We start from the raw sequence: 16,595 nt of genomic DNA, 5'->3' as shown, positions 1-16,595 counted from the left end.
CAAACAGTAGACTTCGAGTTCAGACCCTGGCCGCTGTGTAGTTTGTTAGGCACTGCAAAATGAGCAAACAGTGGCTTCCACCGGGTGGACCAGGATGGTTGATTAAATTACTGATTCCTGTTTCATGATAGGTTCTCAGATAGTTGTAAAAAAACAACTTTTCATTCATGCAACTGCTATTTTTGAAACATTGATAACTCATGGTAAGAAATCATTGGGTAACAGGGAAATTACAATATCCTACAAATCTTAGGCTTTTCACCATTAGGATCTTGTTAATATGGTTAAACTACCATTTGATCAATTTGAAAGGGGTCCCCGAGTAGTATAACCATGTCAATATTGCCACCATGTGGTCAAGCGTTTCATTGCAAAGGGCGATGAACCTCACCATCTTTGACCTCACCAACATCCAACATGTATTGATTGTATTTTGTCTGACTGACAAGATAATTATTAACTTCAGAAAAGGTTACTCAACATTTCACATACCATGATATAAACTACCTTATTTATAGAAATACTTCTATTTCCAAGTAAACTTCAATATAAACTTAACTGAAAAATAACAAAACCCAAGATTTAGAGATATATATTATTTTTCTTCTCCCCAATGTCATGGTATCCCATTGGTAGTAGTTACAGTCTTGTCTCATCGCTGCAACTGCCGTACGGACTCGGGAGAGGCGAAGGTCGAGAGCCATGAGTCCTCCGGCTGCGACAGAGCCTGGACTCGAACCCAGAATCTCTAGTGGCACAGCAATAAAAGACCACTGCGCCACTCGGGAGGCCCAGATTTATAGATATTTAGTCAGATAACCAACCACAATCCACAGAATGAGCCATCAGTTGTACCTGTTTTTATTGTTGGATAACGTGCGAGTACAGTAGAGCTATTGTGCGTTATCATCTTCCCAAAGGACAATCCTCCAGTGTCTTCTTGACAAAGGCCAACGTTTAGATAGCTTTCTTTTTATTACAGGTTTATTATTAATAACCGTTACCTTAAAGAGATGAACAGAGTGAAACACACACACATACATACAGAGAGGTACACACACTCGCCAAATGTGCAGCGGGACTCGAGTGGGGTTATTGGTCACAGACGTGAGTCAGGAGGGTTCTGGGGGTCTTCTAAGTGCTGTTGTTGTGGCGGTGTGCCAGTAGGTGGCACCGCGAGTCACTGGCTCAGGAAGGACAGGGCCGTGTCTCGCTCCTCCACCAGCTCGGCGGCTGTGGCGTCCATCTTGGCGCGGGAGAAGTCGTTGACGGGCAGACCGTCATGGATATTCCACGACTTGTTCTGTAGAGAGAATATGGGTGAGAATCAAACAGAGGGGGCTCTTTAGCACATCTCATCTAGTCCAGGATCACAACTACAGTACCCATTTGCTCTGCGTAACACAGTTTTGTCATCATTTTCCAATAGCAAATTCATGTGACAGGTCTGTGTACACTGCTGGCTTGCAATAGTAGGCCTATGCTGGTATAACCTAAACTCTGAAAAGCTGATGTTGGGTAACAATGACTTTCAATAACCACCCATCGGTAAATTATTATTATAATATGTTCTATTAATACACGTTGCCAGGGTTGATTAATTATGCCCATAGAGATGCAAGACAGCCCATCTCCTATGTATACAATGGCCTCTTCTGTGACAGAACGAGCAGAGCCATTGAGGGCTATGAGTGACTCATTTTGGCAATTCGTAAATAAACTGTGGCACAAGAGGCCTCTATCCATCTCTATGGTTTTGCCTTACCTTGATATGAACAGGGAATGAGTAAATGAGGTCTTCGGGGATTCCGTAGGAGTTTCCGCCAGCGTACACACCCATAGACATGAACTCACCCTGTTAAAATAACAACAGAACAAACAGTCAGGCCAGGGACACAGCTTCACAAACAAAAACACAAATTCCCAGGTTTTACAGAAATCCAGGGAACGTTTGCAGAATCATGCAACCCTATGATATTATTTTTCCACTTAAGAGTACAGCCAATTCAAATTAATTTGTCTGAGATAACCAATCAAAACGCTTTGAATGTTTGTGGATTCCATAAAATAAGGAGCAGTCATGGATCTCTGTTCCGAGAAATCTATTTTCAAAATATAAACATTTGAGCAATGTTGGTTGTTTAGCGTTAAATGTTTTATGGAGTTTGGAGGGGGGGGGGGGGTTGCCGCAGATCCTTGAGCCTTGCTGCAGATCCATTCCATCCCACCTCCCAAACACACGGCTTACATCGAGGGTGCCGAACCACCAGTCCCTCATGTGGTCACAGATGGCCTTGGCGGCAGACATGGCACTGGACAGCTTCCTGGCCTTGATGACGGCAGCACCACGCAGCTGCACCGTCTGCGGGAGACAGAGAGGAGAGGAAGAGAGGGAAAGAAGGGGGATTTAGGACTGCTTCATTACAACACGGGACTAAAGAAATTAATAGATTCAGTGAAAATGATTGTATTCAGATAAGAGATTATTAAAAGATGAGATATGGGGTCCAAAATGACACCCACAACCTACGCTCGCTTTTCCATGTGAAGATATTCATTCAGGTCAGGATCACACATTTATAATACCTATGAGCTATGCATACACAACATAGGTGCAAATAGCTACTCATATATGTGTATAACTACATTCATAAAGCATTATTTTATTTTTATATTAAGGATCACACTTGTTTTTTCTTAAAACTGCATTGTTGGTTAAGGGCTTGTAAGTAAGCATTTCACTGTAAGGTCTACCTACGCCTGTTGCATTCGGCGCATGTGACAAATACAATTTGATTATGAGCAGTTCAAGCGATGTGTGCAGATTTGGGGTGGAATTGTTTACTTTTTCATAAAAGCATGAAAATTGGTACATTTGTACAGTTTGAGGCCCTGAACATTTTCATAAACAAAGCCATACATTTATTTGTATTTTTTTTAAATGGCAGAATAATGCCTTTTGAAGCAAATAGTTAGAATACCCTATAGTACATTTCTTATGGGAAACTGTGTCAAAATGAGTTAGCTCAGAAGAGCCAAAACATGAGTTCACTTACAGAGATGAAGTCTCCCTTGAGCCAGCTGTCGTCCTTCACGGCACCGTACGCCTCCACCTCCTTGCCATGCACGTTGACCATGGCGTGGTGCACGTCGGGGTACTGGGTGGATGAGTGGTTGCCCCAGATGATGACGTTCTTGACTGCATCGGCGGGCACGCCGCAACGCATCGCCACCTAGAGGACGACAGGCTGTGATGCAATTCATGGGATTTTTGACCATATTGGTATACCCATTCAATTGTTTCAGATCTAAATTCCAAATTGACTTACACCTTTTGCACTTCCAGAGATAAGATGATTTACTAGGTTTAAGCAATATAGTACAAATTCTAACTAGCCAATCATATTGCTCACACTTAATCCTCTCAGATATCCAGAAGTACATAGGGTATAGGGATCCATTTGGGATTGGACATTACATCAAGTGCCTAGAGGCTAGGAACTAGTGGCTTTTTCCGGATGGAGCCTCTTGGCTTTGGCCTACCTGGGAACGGGCCCTGTTGTGGTCTAGACGGGTCAGGCAGGAGAAGTTCTCCTTGGGGATGGAGGGGGCAGACTTGGAGGCAATCAGACAGTTGGTATTAGCAGGGTTTCCCACCACCAAGACCTGAGAGAGAGAAACATCAAAGAGTCATCACGCACTCAAACTACAGACTCAGGAACAGCTCAATTTCAGAGTAGGAAACAAGAATAGGATATGTCCTATTTTAAGTCCTCATCTCCATTTGTGCCATTGCATGTGACTATTTATACATCTAAAAGCACACACTTGGTTTATGAAAGCAGAAAGAGTAGCAGTGGCCTGCCGAGTGGTGCTGCGATCTAAGGCACTGTAGTGCTTGAGGCGTCACTACAGCACCGGGTTCGATACGCGACCGGGAGACCTGAGGCGACGCATGATTGGCCCAGCGTCGTCCGGGTTAAGGGAGGGTTTGGCCGGCCGGCATGTCCTTGTCCCATTGCGCTCTAGCGACTCCTGGCGCATGCACACTGACACCTTCGCCAGTTGTACGCCGTTTCGTCCGACACAGTGGTGTGGCTGGCTTCCGGGTTAAGCGAACAGTGTGTCAAGAAGCAGTGCGTCTTGACAGGGTTGTGTTTCGGAGGACGCATGGCTCATGACCTTTGCCTCTCCCGAGTCCATACAGGAGTTGCAGCGATGGGACAACACTAACTACCAATTGGATATCACGAAATTGGAGAGGAAAAGGGGTACAAAGTTTTTAAAATTAAGTGTGTGTATATATATAAAAAATATATATAATTTTTTTTTTTAAAGAGTAGCAGTGCAACTGAGAAACATGAGTCATGACTAAAGGAAATACTGACACTTTCTAAATGGCCTATAAATCAACATAAAGATAGATGTCACACACAGAATACATCCCCTTTAAATGAAGGTCAAGGATTAGCTCGATTTAAAGGGATTTCTGTGTGTACGTGAGTATTATGGCTGCCAGTGCCAATCCTAGAAAGATAACATCTCCCGCCATTGTGGCCCTGAGCAAGGCGCTCAACCCCTAAACTGCTCACCGGGGTCACTGCACTGCTTCTGCCTAATGTGAGTACTTGTGTGTGCGTATATATAGGAGGGATTGGGTAAAGTAATATATAATAATAATAATAATAAATGCCATTTAGCAGACGCTTTTATCCAAAGCGACTTACAGTCATGTGTGCATACATTCCACATTTCCATCTGGTATGGATTAATAAAGTACTCTTCCTCTAAAAACACACCTACTTTAGAGGACAGGCATCCAGTTCTTATGTAGCTATATAGAAACCTGCCCATTCTTATTCACACACATTCCTGGATCAGAAGTAGTTGACCATAGAAGACACCAGCATGGAGTAGTTTCCATACCTGGCTTTTTATTATTATTATTTTTTTAACCTTTATTTAACCAGGCAAGTCAGTTAAGAACATATTCTTATTTTCAATGACGGCCTGGGAACAGTGGGTTAACTGCCTGTTCAGGGGCAGAACGAAAGCTCGGGGGTTTGAACTCACAACCTTCCGGTTACTAGTCCAACGCTCTAACCACTAGGCTACGCTGCCGGAACCCAGCCCATTAAGATGGGAACTTGCGCCTATACCATAGAAGTATAAGGCTGTCCAATAAAACTGGCCCGTTTGAAAATGCAAAAAGGTCAAATTATAGTCTGATTTGTCAAAAGGTTTGTATGAATTTAAAGGAAGGAAAGTTGTCAAATCTGTAGTGGTTCATTTCAAAATGTCCTAGAACTGGAGGTATTAAATTAAGTCTTTAACATACATCTCACAAAAATGTTACATCAGTGGTCTAGGGCACTGCATCGCAGCGCTAGCTGTGCCACCAGAGACTCTGGGTTCGAGCCCAGGCTCTGTCGCAGCCGGCCGCAACCGGGATGTCCGTGGGGCGATGCACAATTGGCCTAGCGTCGTCCGGGTTAGGGAGGGTTTGGCCGGTAGGGATATCCTTGTCACATCGCGCATTAGCGACTCCTGTGGCGGGCCGGGCACAGTGCGCGCTAACCAGGTCGCCAGGTTTCCTCCGACATATTGGTGCGGCTGGCTTCCGGGTTGGATGCGCGCTGTGTTAAGAAGCAGTGCGGCTTGGTTGGGTTGTGTTTCTGAGGACGCATGGCTGTCGACCTTCGTCTCTCCCGAGCCCATGCGGGAGTTGTAGTGATGAGACAAGATAATAACCACTAAAAATTGGATACCACGAAATTGGGGAGAAAAGGGGGTTAAACATTTTTACAATTTTTTTTTTACATCAGTACAAGCAAATGATGAACCTTTCCCCAAAACACCCTTTAACATCATTCAACACCCCACAACCTGGCTTCATGACCCTCGATTATCGTTAGCAATGAGAGCTATCTCTTTGGCACGGGGTGTGTCCCCCCCCCCCTCTCTAGCCAGGCTGCTGGGCCTGAAACATGCCGAGTCATAGACACACAGAGGGACAGTTACCCTGACGGTCTTCTTGGCGTACTTCTCCAGGGCGGCACCCTGGGTCTTAAAGATGGCCACGTTGGCCTTCAGGAGGTCCTTCCTCTCCATGCCCTCCTTCCTAGGCATAGAGCCAACCAAGATGGCGGCATCCAGATCCTTGAAGCCCACTTCCACCTTGTCGGTGGGGATGACCTCTGGGGGGGGGGGGGGGTGCTGTTAGTTACCATGGATATTGTGTTGGATAGAGTGGATGTAGTTAACGTTTGGTGTTACAGACACATTTGTAGAGAGATGCATGTTGGTATTGAATTTGTATTGGATTTAGCAACACTATGACTAATTATGATGATGCGTTTAAAAAAAAAAACTACTTCTATGAGCATAGAATGTCTGCCAAAGTTAGTAAAATAGTAGCCATTTCTGGACCATCTGGGTGTACATGAATGCAAGATAAGGACAAAGTTTCTTGTGGAAAATTACTTTAGGTAATTTCCGTACACACACACAGTGGCTCCACCTGGCTGAAAAAAATGGTCTATTTTCTTGAAACACTGCCAAATGGTCTGAATTCATAGATAATGTTTGGTCTCTGGCCACTAGTGAAAAACTCATTCCCCGTTTTATCAGGATGAACTTCAGTCAGGGCTCACTGGTGCAAGAAACATCTTGTACCCCGCCTCCCCTATTGTTGCCCCACCACTCTCAGGATTGGCTGGAATGGGCTTTGGGAAACGACTAATAGGAGGCCTCCTTTCTGATACTCCTTCCCACAGCAGTCTGTTGTGGACCAAACAGAAATACAATCCATACACACTCAACACATTTTAAATAGGTTTCAGATGAGGGAGGACACAGAATGTAAAGCATGCCTATGTATAATGGGTGCATATGTTCTCAGAGCCAGCCCAGGCAGAACAGAAAAGCATAGCTCACCCCTGAGGAGTGGGAGAGCACAGTCCTGCAGCTCCATCACAACCCCATCCAGAACTGGCAACATGGGAGGGATGTCCAGCAGGACCAAGATGATGGGCTAGAACAGAAACCAATGCAAAGAGGGAACTGCATTCACAGCCAAGAATATGAGATCTGCCCCTCCCGACCTCGTCAAAAATGCACATCCCATGTATAATTCACACATGCTTATGTAACGGCGTCATTATAGCCAACATGTTATAACATCCATCTGCCTCCTGTGCTCTCTATCGAGGCCAAAGATGATTTGAAAGAGAGAGAGCAGATAGAAGTAGGCCGTGTTACCTGGTCCTTGCCGAAGACATCTCCCTTGGCGATGCTGTACAGCAGAGAGTAGGCGATCTGTCCAGCAGCGCCAGTCACCAGCACACGGATTGGGTCGGCCTGTAAAACAACACACAAACCCCATACTCATTCTGTGCAATCTTCCAACACAGCAGTAATGACCTACATAGCAGGGATAAGCAAATGAAAGCGGCAGTAATCGCATCTGACTGCTATGTTGATTAAAATGACAAAACTCAGTGTTGACAGATGGAAACGCACTTTCCATGAGCCCATAAAGTGCATTTAATGCCGTTTTCCTGATATAACGTTAACTGTTGTTTGAAAGAGCAAATATTAAGAACTATATGTAGGCTATTGTGTATGGCTTTCACATTTTACCCAAATTATATTCCCACATACAGGCGTTCCTGGGAATGCATGCCGAATCTTACGTAAAATACCTATCCAGGTGTTGTATCAGCCAACCACATCATATGTTATAGCAAATCGGTAAGTGGATGACGCAATGAATGCAACCATTGGTTGATGCACGCAATGCCCATATGTTGGTCAGGTTCCCCTGCTCAGAAGTTGCATGCATCAACCAATGGTTGCGTGCCACATCATCGACTGTCATTGACTGACAGATTGCTATAACAGACGTAGTTAGCGGATACATAAAATACATATCCAGGCGTTGTAAGACCTGGCATGCGTCAGCAACGCCTGGGCAGAGGAACGCGTCCAATAGCTTCAAAATGGGCGACTCAAGCTGTTCTTGATATCCATTGTCATCAAGAAATGAATGAATGAATGAATTGAATTGAATTGAAATTAAATTAAATTAACGATAATGATGCAATTTATACTAATGCCACGCGCGAAAGTCTGTTAGTGTAACAATGTAGCCATAACGACTGAGAAGAGAAGGCACCGCGGCTACATTGTTACTAGGTTGAAAAAACGGAAACCATTTCCTAATCAGGCACTTTATCTTCTTCATTTCGCAATTGTAGTCTAGAGACTATTAAAAAATCCAACATCCTCATATTTCTTCTCACTGCACAAGATGGCTGGTTGGCCATCTTTCTGAATAACGTTATCAAACGACTTCAGAAAGAAATGGTGAACGTTGGCCAGAAATCTAATCAGACTCATTTTGGATCAAACATTAGATTAACCGATGATGCTAGCTCCCGGCTTCAATGACAAGCGGATACAAAACCCAATTTGATCATCAGCAATGACAAGCATCTATTTTCCTAGCAAGCTAACACTTTCGATGCATCATTAATATAACAGTTAGCACTAACTGACAGCAACAAAATAAACATACATCTTACCATATTCACTTGAGATAGATGATCTAGTTAAGCCTGCAAACACTGTTCTCCCGCTAGGACTAGACAGAAGGGTCACCTCTGCGCTTGTATTGAAATGTCAAACGGTGGCGCACTCGATTCCTGTCCTGGGATCTGTAGTTGAATATTGACTGATGCTGGTCTTTTTACCAGCCCAAGTCACGAAAAGGAACACATTCCCCATGAAGAACTGCTGCAACCCGAGCTCGTTGTTATCGTAGGCCACGCCCATATAACCTTATATGGACCATACATCTAAAAATCCTGTGTATGAGCGGCGTTCAAATATCTCCTTTTACTAATACCAAGGGGTTGAAAATGTACCCAATTGCCATACTTGAGTAAAAGTAAAGATACCTTAATAGAAAATGACTCAAGTAAAAGTGAGTCACCCAGTAAAATACTACTTGAGTAAACGTCTATAAGTATTTGACTTGAAATATACTTAAGTATCAAAAGTAATGTAATTTCAAAAATATACTTAGGTATCAAAAGTACAAGTGAAAGTATAAATCATTTCAAATTCCTTATATTAGGCAAACTAGGCGGCACGATTTTTAAAATGTTTTTATTTTTATTTTACGGATAGTCAGGGGCACATTTCAATACTCAGACATAATTTACAAATTAAGCATTTGTGTTTAGTGAATCCGCCAGATCAGATGAAGTACGGGTGACCAGGGATGTTATTGGACCAGTGAGTGAATTGGACCATTTTCTTGTCCTGTTAAGCATTTAAAATGTAACGAGTACTTTTGGGTGTCAGGGAAAATGTATGGAGTAAAAAGTACATTATTTTCTTTAGGAATGTAGTAAAAGTAGTCAAAAGTATAAATAGTACAGAACCCCCAAAAAACGACTTAAGTAGTACTTACGTACTTTACACCACTGCTAATACCTTGCTTCTTGCTTCTTTTAGCCGCACATTTTGTATAACGTTTTAATAAATTAACAAACGTTCATCACTCCTCTAGAAGGACTGGATCGACAGTATCCTAGGGATTTTCTGTACACAGTTATTTGCAGTTCTCACTGTACTCTAATCAATGAATGAAGGAGGGTGGCATAGTATTTGCACTGGGCCAAGCTTTTTTAAATCTATTTTTAAGAAAACACACATTTTAATCTATACACTTCATTAATCAGATATATACATTAGAGTTGTGTTGGGTTGTTTTGAGTGGATTTTTGGGAGCCTATACCAAGTTGAATTCAGCAAATGAATTGTCCCTAAGTAGGCCTATACCCTGATATCAATCTATGTTTGGTTTTACAAATACATCACACCTACATTACAGGACACAGCATTTTTCTATAAAGATTGAGCATACCAACCGGATTAATGTTCAGCAAATCAATAACATGGTTTATAAATGATCTATTAATGGCTTAGAATTAAAGTTAATAAGAGTGACTATTACATGATGAACAAGCAACGTTTCATTCAAACACCCAACAAAAGCCTGATTAGACTGAGTTAAAGGTTTGTTCGGTGACTTACTACCAAGGAACTATTAATGGTCATTGTCTGTAAGATGGAGACACTTCTCTTTCATTGCCTCATTGCTTCATGACCACCATAAGTGAAAGTGCTGGAGAATATTTGTCCATATTGGTTTAACTTGAAAATCACGTCCTCTCCCAGCCTTACGACCTGCATCTTTATTTAGTAGGTGGGTAAAATCAAATCGGTCATAAGCCAACTGGTAGCCTAATTCAAACAGAAAATATGATTCATCCTCAAGTAGTAAGTATAACATCCGCCTAACTTTTTCTAATAGAAGACTATTGGAACAAGACGTCCGTCTGTAGCCTCCACTGGGGTCAAGAGTGGGGTCATTTGAAGTCAAGTGCAGTGATGTGGCTCTGGTAGACTAGTCACAAGCTGCTTGGCAATAGAACAGACTAAGGTGGCACTATCTTCACAACTGATGAGCAGGCATATTAGCTTTTTTTCTATGGTGGGGGTAAGAACAAATTTAGGTTTACTGAATACAATTTAGTTGAGAAGCGCCATAATTCCATCCTTTCTGACAGGTGGAGATACATTCAGAGGTTTCAAAAGAACCCGTTTCAAGAACTAAGCCTGTTGACTTGTAACTATAATTAATGTCCACTCTATTACATCAAGCAACCAGGACCTAACACTGACACGCAGCCTAGTATTTTCCACAGCAGATATAACATGTCACTTAGTTACCTAATATTATTTACCTTTATTTAAGTTTTATTAGTCGTATATACAGGATACACACGGTATGCACTCCAACAAAACACTGCATGGCTAAAAATGTGATTACTGTTATGCAAACAGATATAAAAAACGAATTATAAACTGGATGGTTACAGCTCTGAATGCTGATTGGCTGGCAGCCGTGGTATATCAGACCACGTTGGTCTGCTTGCTCTAATTACGCTGATAAACAGTTTATAATAGCAATAAGACACCCATGGGGGTTTGTGGTATATGGCCAATATACCACGGCTAAGGGATGCATGCAGGCACTCGTGTTGCGTCAAACAAAGAAGCAGCCCTTTGCCGTAGTATATCGCCATATAGCACAGCCACTCGTGCTTTATAGCTTAATTAGATCGTTTTCATTATGACTGTGGGAACTGGGCCATTAATGTTACATAATCGCCGGGTGAAAATAGTTGACTTCCCTATGGAGGCAGCTGGGTGGCAAGGAGCTATCCATGTTGTAATCTGCAATGAACACCCGATCGCGTTCTTTTGTTTTTCTTTACCTTGTCAGGTCGAGGATTCGATCGTGCAACCTTTCGTTTAGTCTAACCACTAGGCTACCTGCCACCCTTTACCAAAGCTGCGTAGTGGAAGCAGTGAATGAATGGATGATGATGGGGTCACACAGACAGGACAGTCCAGCCACAGACAGTCTGTCGGCTACATTATGAATGAGTAGGCCTCAGAGTAGACTACTCAATTCGAATGTCTTGTTGACGGAGGGATAGCCTACGGATAGATACCACAAAATAGTAGCCTATGAGACTATCATTTTCTAGTCGATAGTGTCCACTACCCAGAGAGAATAGCTGAAGCTTCTGCAAAAACTAATATGGATCTGAATAAACCAATGTTTCACTAGGCTACCCAATAAGATTAGGTTGGTAAGAGCTTATCGCGGTAATACAACAAGACATGTGCTATATGGAGGAGAGTCAATGTCAAATTTGCAACTGTAGTTTATTCAAAGGTAGCCTTAATATTACGTTTGAGAGCCCCCTTTGTATGCTGTTGCGGTTCAAGGAGAAGCCTCTTACCTCCGACGATGCCGCCCGCACCACTATGTACATCGCTGACAACAATGTCAACATGGTGAACCCGGGTCCGTCCCCTCGCTACAGTATGTCCGCCCGTCTGTCTTTGCGAGTCCAGCTGAAAATAGTTCAGGGCGAGATTGTCGGGGAGATAAGGACATAGAGAGCGTTGCAGCAACCTCAGGGAAACGCGAGCCCCGAGGACGAGAAACGCGCTCCGCTATGCAGTTATACTCGGATCCGCTATCTATCAGTCTCACCCGGGAGTCACTCTCTCTCGCACTACAGTCTAGTTCGCTAATAAGCTTAAATGGACTGAAATAGATTGCCTGCGCCGTAATCTTTGCCCATTAATGATCACTGTTGCATAAAGTGTAGCCTATCCTAATGATCAAGTCTGGGGTGAGAGGGGGGTTTGGTTGATGACATCACTAGCCTACAATTGAGAACCGCATAGGTGTGGTGTGTTTTGGGGTCACACAAGGACACCATAATGTACATATGCAGCAGGAGTATGCATTTTCTTCTGCTGCTATGCCCTATATGCTAGCCTATGCCTCTGCTGGCCTGTAGACTATATTGCATGTACAGATGAAGTCGGAAGTTTACACACACTTAGGTTGGAGTCATCAACACTCGTTGTTCAACCACTCCACATATTTCTTGTTAACAAACTATAGTTTTGGCAAGTTGGTTAGGTCATCTACTTTGAGCAGGACACAAGTCATTTTTCCAACAATTGTTTACAATTGTTTATTTCACTTATAATGAACTGTGTCACAAGTTTCAGTGGGTCAGAAGTTTACATACACTAAGTTGACTGTGCTTTTAAACAGCTTGGAAAATTCCAGAAAATGATGTCATGGCTTTAGAAGCTGCTGATAGGCTAATTGATGTCATTTGAGTCAATTGGAGGTGTACCTGTGGATGCATTTCAAGGCCTACCTTCAAACTCAGTGCCTCTTTGCTTGACATCATGGGAGAATCTAAAGAAATCAGTCAAATACCTCCGAATAAAATTGTAGACCTCCTCAAGTCTGGTTCATCCGTGGGAGCAATTTCCAAACGCCTCAAGGTACCATGTTCATCTGTACAATAGTACGCAAGTATAAACACCATGGGACCACGCAGCCATCATGCCGTTCAGGAAGGAGACGCGTTCTGTCTCCTAGAGATGAACATACTTTGGTGTGAAAAGTGCAAATCAATCCCAGAACAGCAGCAAAGGACCTTGTGAAGATGCTGGAGGAAACGGGTACAAAAGTATCTATGTCGATTGTTTTGATGGTTACACAGTGGAGGATGCTGAGGGGAGGACGGCTTGTAATGACTATACCAGACTGCTGTTTTCCTCTTCATGTGCTGTTATCTGGGCCCCAGCCTGTATTTTAATGTTGAAGAAGGGTATGTCACTCACGATATTGTGGAGGTAGTTAATGACAAAATAAACAGACACCTTTATGATGTCACCAAACCACATACTTTACTCTGCATTATTATGAATAATAGTAGAGAGAAATAGTTTATTTCAGCTTTTATTTCTTTCATCACATTCCCAGTGGGTCATAAGTGTGCACGCACTCAATTAGTATTTGGTAGCATTGCCTTTAAATTGTTTAACTTGGGTCAAATGTTTCAGGGAGCCTTCCACAAGCTTCCCACAATAAGGTGGGTGGAGCGGAATCAGTGGAATGGTATCAAATACATCAAACACATAGTTTCCATGTGTTTGATCCCATTCCATTTGCGCCGTTCCAGACATTATTACAAGCCGTCCTGTGTTTGATGTGTTTTGATACCATTCCACTGATTCCGCTCCAGCCATTACCGTGAGCAATTCCTCCCCAATTAAGGTGCAACCAGCCTCCGGTGGTTACAGATGAAAGAAGGTGTCATGACGCCAGTGGTCTATTCAGGAAGGTGCAATGAGACAAAATGTTGAGATAGTGTTAGTTTCAAGAAAGCTCAACAAGTTGATGGTTCAGTTCTTATACTGTACCAGCAGAGGTCACCACTTGCATGAGAAAAGTGATAGGCTGTGCTCAGAAATGAGGGCCAGTATGGAAAGTGCTGCTATTGCCACTACTTCTTCATTCACAATAACTTTACCACTGGTAAATCTAGAACAGTTTAAGTCCTATCCTACGTACATAGGCGTAAATGCCTTGACACTGGGCAGAAGCGCATTGGAGTCAGCAGTGGGATGTGTGTAATTCACATTTACAATTTTTCATCCATATGTGACAGATCTGACATAACACATAGATTCCTTGACACTTGGACAGTAGATCAAAAGGGATACTGTAAAATGAAGATACCTCTACTTGTGTTTACGACAAACTAGGCACGACATTGATGGTCATATAGAGGAGAGGAGCTGTAGTCGTCGTGACCTCTTCAGCTTGCCTTTACATGTAGGGTCTGACTGAATCCACTAGGCCTCAATGACTGTGACTCTTTTGACAGGGAGGTGAGTTTTTTTCATTCCTCTCTAAAGTCATCATCTACCACAGACAATGCATGACTAAGCAGCCTTGAGTAGTTTGCTCAGCAGGTTTCAACCTGCCATGCCTCAGTCAGTCAGTGTGTGTGTGTGTGTGTGTGTGTGTGTGTGTGTGTGTGTGTGTGTGTGTGTGTGTGTGTGTGTGTGTGTGTGTGTGTGTGTGTGTGTGTGTGTGTGTGTGTGTGTGTGTGTGTGTGTGTGTGTGTGTGTGTGTGTGTAATACGTTACACATTCCGGATTGAAACAGGCACACATACATACACATAAAAACACAATCACGCGCAGACACACATGTGTGCATACACATATGCACAAACACAGATGTACGCACACACACACACAGTCACGCACAGACACACACGTGTGCATACACACATGCACAAACACATTATGCACTGGCACACACACAGGGGCACACACACTTCTCCATTCACTCAGCAGTGACATGGAAATATTAATCACAAATAGTTTTTAATAAGACGTTCTTTCCTCTCTGGCCCCCTTCTCAAGTGTTGACGTGCCTACAAAGCGCCATTCCCGATGACTGACACCTAAATGCCTGGCTGTGTAGCGGCGATAGAGGCATGGACTAGCTTGTTTACCACAGCTCTCATGACCACACAATGTCTACCAGCTCAAACCTGGCTTCCCTTGTCAGTCACAGAGACAAGCCTGAGGAGAGGGATGACTGACCCACCACAGCTGCGTCTTCGCCCACTTTGACAGAGAGAGAGACAAAGTAGTTTGCGAATAACAATTTCCTGTTGCCTTCCATCCACAGTAATTACGGCACTAGTGAAAAAGTCTCTCAGCACTGAGGTTAAGCTGACAGAACTGGGAGAGGAATGTACGGAATGCCGTTTTCTGACCAACCAGTGAGCTTTGATATTAGCCTAGCCTTCATCGCTCGCCATTTGAACTTATATGGACTCAACATTGTCGTTTTCAACCCAATCCAAACAACAACTTTTTTTAGGGCACTACTGGCGTCAAGTGCAGTCTTTCGACGGTTGTTTGTTATGTCTTCTGTGTCTGCTCTGTGGGGATTATAAATATTTGCAGGCCTTAAAATGCCACAACAATACAAGAAAAGGTTTGAAAGACAATAAAAGAGTGGGGGCGATTGGATCTCAGTTCCATGTTTGTGTAGACTATGAAAACAGAGGGCATTGTGGGAATTTCACCTGACATGCAGTTGAACCCAGAGTCGGTGATCTCACCTGCTATGGCCGTGTTATCTCCATCCCATCCCCCATCTCTGAGTGACTAAAAGAAAGTAGTTCCTGAAGGCCGGCAACAAGGACAGGTTAGCCAGTGTCTACCGCCGCCTCTTCTTTGACCCCTACGAACCCAACACTGATGCGCTATTTCGGTGCCTCCCCTGATAGTCGCACCACGCCTTCAGTATCTCTCATGCAACATGGAGGCCGGCTTTGTTTTGTTCTGAGACTGATTCCATGAGGTGACTGCAGTCAATGACCAATCGCTGATCGCTCTAACAGTCGATCCATATCTCGGTGAGAGTAACATACAGCACAGAAACATTCCGAGAGGGATTTAAGGGATTGGAGCGAGAAACTAATCTAAACCAAGGATTAAAAGTGTGGGGCCATTCAGATCGGACTGATAGGGAAGCCTCACAACCAAACAGATACGGTCGGCATCAGTCCCGTCTTTTTGACTGGTGTTGTTGCTCAACTGCTGTTCTGTATTGCATGTGATGATGACTGATGACTGTGGGGAGATCCATTGGTGCGTGTTTGATGGCGCGTAGGCCCCCATCCAATGCTCCAAAAGCATTAGTCACTTGGCGCTTGTCATTCGAAAACCCAGAGAACGCACCTATTGGCTCTTCTCCCACCGAGCTGGCAACCTGTCACTCGATTTCTGAACATGTCCCCGTGCCAACGCTTGGCAACCATATCGGATAATTAAGAGTGGTCACGCCCCACAACCCCCCCAAACCCAACCCTCGCCTCCTTGGCAACAGTATCCTCTCAGTCAGTTGCCTCGTCTTCCTCCTTTCCTCTTTGCCAATCACACTCATTTCCCCATCTGCCTGGAACGCTGCTGATAGAAAGTGCCCTGAAGTGCTGGTTCCCAGCCAAGGTGGTTGTTGTCTATAGCGTATGATGGCTATAAGGTTTGGATTTGAGCAAGGGATGGGGAGCAAGGCAGATTCTACCTTCTAGACCAAGGTTTTTCTCTCC

The 16,595-nt window shown here is 43.6% G+C and overlaps 1 protein-coding gene across 2 annotated transcripts; it reads right to left on the bottom strand.

Annotated features, from left to right (window-relative positions):
* Positions 1–845: 845 nt before the first annotated feature.
* Positions 846–12,254, bottom strand: LOC124003582 (malate dehydrogenase, cytoplasmic-like). 2 transcript variants are annotated; one of them, XM_046311943.1, is made up of 9 exons: positions 11,886–12,254; positions 7,261–7,359; positions 6,937–7,033; positions 6,022–6,197; positions 3,544–3,666; positions 3,057–3,233; positions 2,249–2,362; positions 1,766–1,855; positions 846–1,303 (listed from the first exon to the last, which is right to left on the bottom strand). In XM_046311943.1, the coding sequence occupies exons 1-9, from the start codon at positions 11,937–11,939 to the stop codon at positions 1,181–1,183; spliced, it is 1,053 nt and encodes a 350-aa protein (XP_046167899.1). In that variant the 5' UTR covers positions 11,940–12,254; the 3' UTR covers positions 846–1,180. The 2 variants fall into 2 exon arrangements, with proteins under 2 accessions (XP_046167899.1, XP_046167900.1); XM_046311944.1 differs by lacking the exon at positions 11,886–12,254 and adding an exon at positions 8,586–8,742.
* Between the last annotated feature and the right edge of the window lie 4,341 nt (positions 12,255–16,595).

Source organism: Oncorhynchus gorbuscha, linkage group LG18 (genome assembly GCF_021184085.1).
Source record: "Oncorhynchus gorbuscha isolate QuinsamMale2020 ecotype Even-year linkage group LG18, OgorEven_v1.0, whole genome shotgun sequence".
NCBI lineage: Eukaryota > Metazoa > Chordata > Actinopteri > Salmoniformes > Salmonidae > Oncorhynchus > Oncorhynchus gorbuscha.
Note: the sequence above shows the minus strand (reverse complement) of the source record. Positions and strands in the feature narration are given on the sequence as shown.